At 44.2% G+C, this 7,449-nt stretch overlaps 1 protein-coding gene across 1 annotated transcript; it reads right to left on the bottom strand.

The window, feature by feature from the left end:
• Nucleotides 1-4,995: 4,995 nt before the first annotated feature.
• LOC135989808 (endogenous retrovirus group K member 9 Gag polyprotein) lies at nucleotides 4,996-6,576 on the bottom strand. Its single transcript, XM_065636870.1, has one exon. It carries the CDS (start codon nucleotides 6,574-6,576, stop codon nucleotides 4,996-4,998), a length of 1,581 nt encoding a protein of 526 aa, XP_065492942.1.
• Nucleotides 6,577-7,449: the final 873 nt, after the last annotated feature.

Here is a 7,449-nt window from a genome sequence, read left to right as displayed (position 1 = left end):
TTTCATGTGTGGAACCTATTGCACCCACAATACCATACACCACCTCTGTCCTTCAATGCCCATATTAATTTTTCATTATTTCCCATTTTTACAAGATATTACTTATGCAGTTGGAAAATGAGAAGAGCAAGAGCAGCAAACCTGACAGAAATTAAAGTGTCAGGATAGCCACATCCACTTCTAGAGAACATAGTCAGTACGTCATTTCATCTTACAAGTCATACTCTCCTGAATGGTGTAAGCTTCAGCCTTAGCTGGAACTATGATATAGGGCCTAAGCAGAAGCATAAAAGTTTCATTAACTATAAATGAACAAGACACTTTTGTCTACAATGAGGGTTTGACAGTGATGTTTCAAATGTGGTAAATTTATGCCTACCATCTCACAATGGTATCAGAGACATACTGGAGAACCACGACTTTTAAAGTTGAAATTCACCTTCATGACAGACCAGCACAGGATCTGGAACAGAAGAAATCTCATTTCCAGGCTGTCGTTTCAGCCTATATGTAGGTGAGCATCTCTCTGCCGGGCTCACACTGGTTGTAACCACAGCCATTTGGCATTAGTGAGTCCACTAGAGGTGACATTGTCAAGAAAGCATTATGGAATTTTAATAAATTTTCATCTCCATTTGGTTATCCATCTAGCTTTAAGATTGCTTTCAAAAGTGGATCAATGCTAGCATGAACAATGCTATCAAGATCAGGATGACCTGCTCTGCTCTACCCAGTTGTCAGAGTGGATCCTTTCGACGAGCCTCGTTGGACGGAAAGAGTCGGCCAGAGTAACGACAGCGTCCCACTGTGGGTTAAATCATTCTCCTTTATTAACCGTAACAGAACATATATAAAACTTTTTCCTAAGCACGCGCTAAACATACGATAATGATTGGCTACAATGCACTGATCACGTGTCCCACCCCCATATGCTATTGGCGATCAGCCGCTGTCCACGCGCCGTGACGTTCCATGTCTCTGCTGGTAGAGGACGACAAGCGGCAGTCCAAGCCTAAACCGGGGCCATGTCAAGCCCTGGATTGTTCACCGCACATACGTTATGCCCTCTCTCTCCTAAAAAGTTATCCACAATTCCCCCTTTTTCTTTTTGAACAACCCAGGCGTGACGAACCGTGCGTTCTAAACCCCTCTTAACACAACTCAGTACTATACAAAAGCGAATCACAATTAGAATCAAAACAATCAAAAGGCACATACCTTAGCTAAACAGATAGAATCCTGCCCTGTGACATTGGCTAATGTCACCCAAACATTTGTCTTTGGCTGAGAAGGGAACCAAACTGTATTACACTTATTCAGAATCATTACTGTTATCATCATAATTACGCGAAGGAGATTCTGGAGCCACATGTTACTTCTTCAGTTCTGGCTTCACTGAACGACTGGGAACCCACAGTGGTCCTTGATCTGTGGAGAGACACATGTAACCTTGACCATTAAAAATTACTGATACAGGACCTTTCAAAATATCAGTTACAGAATCGCGATATCTTACTAACAACTCTGGTGAGGTATTTGTTCTTCCTAACTTAATTTGATGATGATGTATAATAACTGGATGCTCTTCATGATCTCCTGTGAGACACAAGTAGTTTAGAGTGAACACCACCTTGCTTAACCGTGATTGACAATCTAATTCTTCACCCTTTTGCTTGGTTAAATACCCTTTTATCATCTGGTGCGCTCGTTCAATGATTGCCTGTCCCGTGGGTGAATGTGGTATGCCTGTCACATGCTTGATTCCCCACTGCATTAGAAAAGATCTCAGTTTCTGACTAACATATGCAGGTCCATTATCTGTTTTGATTTGTTCTGGAACACCCATTACTGCAAAACATGCTGTTAGATGTTTACACACATGCTGCGCTCTTTCTCCTGGCAACGTCATAGCCCAAACCATTTTTGAAAAGGTGTCCACTGTGACATGCACATACTTGAGCCTCCCGAACTCAGGAACATGCGTTACATCCATCTGCCACACTTCTAATGCCTTAAGACCTCTAGGGTTAACCCCACTGCCGATTCCTAAAGTTTGAGTTCCACATTGTGGACAAGCTTGGACAATAGTACGGGCTTCATTCTGAGTCAAACCGAATTGTCTTTGCAAACCTTTGGCATTCTGATGAAAGTTCTCATGACTCTGTCTGGCCTGCTGGAATTTATCTGCAGGCGGCATGTACTGCACGGGGCTAACTAAATTATTGGCGCTCTGATTTCCTTCCCCCAATCCAAGATTCCACTGATGGCTACGAATGTGAAGCACACAACAAGATTCTGTTCGTTGGCCTAAAATTAATCTTAACTGAACAAACAGTTTTCCCAGCCGCGGGTTATCGGATTGTCTCAAAAGAGCATTTTCTGTACTCGGTACTACCCCAGCTACATAAAGAGAATCTGTGACTACATTCAAAGGAGTATGTAACCATTTTGTTAACGCCCACACAACAGCTGTGAGCTCCAAAGTTTGAAGAGAGTCCTCTTTGGTACCTTCAATCAGGTATTGCACCCACTGATTCTTTTCCTGCCAAACACATACTGCTTGAAGCTGATGTTTTCCTGCATCTGTATATACTGTCAAACCTTTTACTGGTTGTCTCTGAACCTTGCTACAATCTAACCACTGATTATTCTTAAGAAACTGCCATAATTTACCTTTTGGTTGCTGTGAATGCACCAACCCAGAAAACCCTAATAACGCCTCCTGAATGGGAATGGAATGTCTAAGCCACCATTCTAAATCTGTACTAGATATTGGTAGACTAATGTCCGCAGGCTCTTGGCCACTTATCTCCACTATTCTGGATCTCTCTTTTCTTATCAACTCTCCTATTGCCTCTGGCCTTGTCTGTATGCGAAACTTTGGCTGAACTCCTAGAAACACCCATTCCAAAATCCTAAAATCATCCAATTCAGTGACTTTAGCAGTTTTGGCAGTGGCACAAGTAAGAGTGTAAGAAGTACAAAGAGAAGAGGGAGAATCTTCCCCGCTTTTGTTTTGCCAATGACAGATGACTGCTAAAGGAGATTCTTGATTACTGATCAATAATGATACAGGCTGATTGGCAATACAAAGTCTTGTCCAATTTTTCTTCAATTTTTCAAGAATATTTGACAAGGCTGTTTGATGTTGAGGTTCTAAGGTAATTGCTGCAGTTGGATCTTTGCCTTTCAATAAACTAGTAAGTGGTGCTATGTCTGTATTTGAAATACCAGCACAAGTTCTGATCCATTGGATGTCACCTAACAACTTTTGAACATCATTCAAAGTGCACAACTCTGTATGTAACTCAATTTTTTGAGGCCGTATCTGAGATGCAGAGATTATCCATCCTAAATATTTCCATGGAGCGCTTTGCTGTACTTTTTCAGGAGCAACTACTAGGCCTTTCTTTTGAAGCTCAATGTGTAGTATGTGAACAGCTTCTTCGGTAAACTCTGTTTCCTGACAGCAAAGAATGTCATCCATATAATGATAGATAATGGTTTTTTGCCATAAGTCACGAATTGGCTGCAATGCCCACGCTACATACAATTGACATAATGTAGGTGAGTTTTTCATACCTTGTGGCAATACTACCCACTCATACCGTTTGGCTGGTTCTGCTTTGTTTATGGACGGCACAGTGAACGCAAATCGTTGAGTATCTTGAAAATGCAAAGGAATAGTAAAAAAGTAAATGCCATTTACCACTTTTCTTAGGAACTACAAAAATAGGAGTATTCCAAGGACTAGTTGATGGTTTTATACGCCCAGCTGCTAATTGCTCATCTACTAATTCCTTTGCTTTTTGCAGTCGCTCTTCTGTTAACGGCCACTGGTCAACTCACACTGGGTCATCTGTTAGCCAGGTCAATGGAGGGTTGGGCAACTGCTTTCCGGTGACCACTAGTGAAAAGGCGAAGACGTTAGAACACCACCCAATTGTCCCAATACATCTCGCCCAAATAAAGCTTCAAGACTCCCCGGTAGCGCCATAACATAGACTTTTAGCAACACACACTGCCCCTCTGGAAAATGCAATGATACTGGTTTAACACTCATGTGCGGAACAATTTGACCTCCTACTCCTGCTATTGATGCAGAGAGTGAGGACTCTACTGGCCACACATTAGGCCACTTTGTTTGGCTTACAATAGTAACATCTGCTCCAGTATCTAACATAGCTGTGATGGAGACAGTGCAATTGCCCTGAGACAGTTGTATTTTCATCATTGGTCGTTGTGACATGGTAGTGGTGAAGCATACAGCAGGTCCCATGGAACCAAAACCTTTATCACCTTGTAGGTTCATGGGAGGATTAGGCACTTCTGGTAACTGGTTTCCTAATGTTACTATTTGAGCAACTTTGCTTCCAGCTGGTATGAAGATAAGAGGATTTAAAGTATATACCATTGTGTAAATCACTCCAGTGTAGTCTGCATCGATGACCCCTGGTATGACGATGATACCCTTAATTCCTGCTGAAGAGCGCCCCACTAGCAGTCCTCCTGTTAGGCTAGTCTGGTGAATCAATAGACCCTTGGCATTAGTTGGAACTTTCTGCACCTTGGTGTCTGACAAGGCAATGTCTATTGGTGTCTCCACATCAACTCCAAGGCTTCCCCTGGTGCTGGGTTTGTGGAGTTGTAAAAAACCTGGGTCTGGGTTGAAGATGGCTCTGAATTGTTGTTTGGAGTAGGCTTTTGTGTCATCGTGCGTACTCCTCTCGTGCTCGTTGACCAGTTTCCCGAACATCAACATGCTACAGTTGCACACGTATTCAATTGACATTTTTCACACCATACTGTTTTCGAGCAATGTTGCCTGGCATGACCATCTTCCCCACATTGATAACACTTTCCTGAAAATTGTGCTCGAGGCCCCGATGATGGTTTACGGATGACTGTGATTATTGGCTGTACAACTTCCTTGACCGCTTCTTGGACTGCAGCAGCTACGGCATTGACTTGATGTTGCTCCTCCACTCTTGCTACTCAGGATAGCATCTCTTCTACTGGAGCTCCTGAGGGCAATGTGGCTAAGATCTGCTTGGTTTTAGCATTCGCATTTTCAAAGGCTAAAATACGGAACATTCGAGCCTTCATCGTTTCATCCATAGCTGGATTTTGCATAATTGACTCATACAAACAATCAATAAAATTTGAATAACCTTCAGTGGTGCCTTGACGTACTCCACTAAATGAGGGAGCATGTGCTCCTGGTAGAGCAAAAAAGGCATCTAGGGCAAGTTGTGCGGCTCGTCGATGCATCGCTGCTGAAAAGGCTAGCTGCGTTTCTACCTTGCTATAAATCCCTTGTCCAGTGTACATGTCAGCTGACATTCCATACAATGGATCATTTAGTTCGCGCACAATTGCAGCTTCTTGTTGGGGTCTTTGGTACCACGCAGAATCCCATAACAAATATTGTGCAGGAGTTAATAGCAGTCTCATTAAATTCTGGCAGTCTTGTGGACACATTAGATCAGCAGAGAAAATCCACGTTACAATTTGTCTTGTAGCCTCCGACCGTATTCCATAGTTAGTGATGGTAGATTTTGCTTGCTGTAAGATTTTCCAATCATGAGGCTCCCACTGGGCCCTTCCATTTTGTAGATCTTGCTGCACTGGACAAGCTAAAGAAGTTGAAGACCAATTGCCTTCTAAGATAGCATCTCTAATTACGCCTGACCAACGGTGAGATGCAGCAGCTGATGCCGGCTGAGGGAGCTGTCTCTGTTCAGCTGCGGACTCGGCAACAGCTCCGGATTTCCCTCGCTCTCGAAATACCACGGTTTTTGTCTTTTTAATGTCTTTTACTTCCGCATCTAGTTGTTCTAATTTTTGGACAACCACTTTTAACAATTCCTCTGTGGTTTGGGAGGGTCGTGGCATAGCAGTTGTCTCTATGGTTTGTTCGCTAGATATCGCCACGTGCTCAGCTGGTGGAGAAGGAGGAAGAGGGGGGTATAATGACGGGGTTGGGTCAGGTGGAGCTGTAGGCGGAGGACGGCACTCGGCACCACCTACATTTTGATAGTCATCACCTTGTACTTCTGCTTTCCAATCAGTCGTGCTCGAGGACTCTGCAAAGTTAACTTCCGGTTTTTGCTCCCCAGCAGCAGCTCCTTCCGCTAAACGTTTTATCTCAAGAGTGGATTGAAGCGGAGTCCCTGACATTCCACGCACCGCTGGTAAACCCCAAAACTGAAACCATCGACTTTTCTGCGATTTTAACTGTACATCACTGCACTCAGAACTTTCTGGGGCTAGGGCTTCTGCCACAGCCATTGCCGCTTGTTGCTCTGCTTTCATAGTTTTTAAAGTCTCTAATACCGACCGCCACAGCGTTCTTAACGGCTTAATCTCTTTCTCCTCCTCTCCTTCAATTATCTTTTCCCACATAGTCTCCCCCACCGCTTTCCATTCCGTGGGTGAGAAAAGTAAAGGAATATCCTCAAAATGTCCCCATTTTTGGGCCAAAGTAATCAATTTGATTAACTGTTTCTGCGACGACTCAATTCCTCTCTTAGAGAGAATACTTGCCAGCAGTGCCGCTGCTGCCTCAAGCTCCATGATAGGAAGCGTGGTCTTCCCTTTTCTGTGGAAGGCAAGGAGCGACCTTGACCGGTGTCTGCCCTGGGCTATTACCGCTCTCCGGCAGCACACTCTTCCACCCCCGACTCAGTCCTAGCCTCTCGCTGCTTACCGCAGTCTCGGCTTACGATGTCCCCAGAGTTACTCGGTCGCGGGAAACCATCCTCTGCTACCAGATGTCGGAGTGGATCCTTTGGATGAGCCTCGTTGGACGGAAAGAGTTGGCCAGAGTAACGACAGCGTCCCAATGTGGGTTAAATCGTTCTCCTTTATTAACCGTAACAGAACACATATAAAACTTTTTCCTAAGCACGCGCTAAACATACGATAATGATTGGCTACAATGCACTGATCACGTGTCCCACTCCCATATGCTATTGGTGATCAGCTGCTGTCCACGCACCGTGACGTTCCATGTCTCTGCCAGTAGAGGACGACAAGCGGCAGCCCAAGCCTAAACCGGGGCCATGTCAAGCCCTGGATTGTTCACTGCACATACGTTATGCCCTCTCTCTCCTAAAAAGTTACCCACACCCAGTTTGTGCACTGACAGCAGGATGCTGTTCCAAGCAGCGCAGCTTCTACGTGACCAGTGAGGGTTGTAGAGTTTCCTAATCACTGTTTCCAGGAGGGAATGCAGAATACCATTTCCTTATCTATAACCCTTATAGACTTCATCTATACAGTCGCACTGTGAAAATTTCTGTTGCTTCAATTGTAGGTCCTAAACTCGTTTCCTTTCCCTTTCCTTTCTCTTTCATTTTCCCTGCACTACTGAAGCAGACGCTACAGCCTGTTCCCACAAAATCAATATCACATCCTGATTTCATTGTTCAGCCCTAATTGCAGTTT

The sequence above is a fragment of the Caloenas nicobarica genome, chromosome 5, assembly GCF_036013445.1.
Source record: "Caloenas nicobarica isolate bCalNic1 chromosome 5, bCalNic1.hap1, whole genome shotgun sequence".
Lineage (NCBI taxonomy): Eukaryota > Metazoa > Chordata > Aves > Columbiformes > Columbidae > Caloenas > Caloenas nicobarica.
This window is presented reverse-complemented; position numbering and strand designations above follow the sequence as displayed.

Bases quoted from the DNA above. Each gene is read 5' to 3' on its own strand.
- LOC135989808 (XM_065636870.1), bottom strand. From the start codon at position 6,576: ATGGAGCTTGAGGCAGCAGCGGCACTGCTGGCAAGTATTCTCTCTAAG.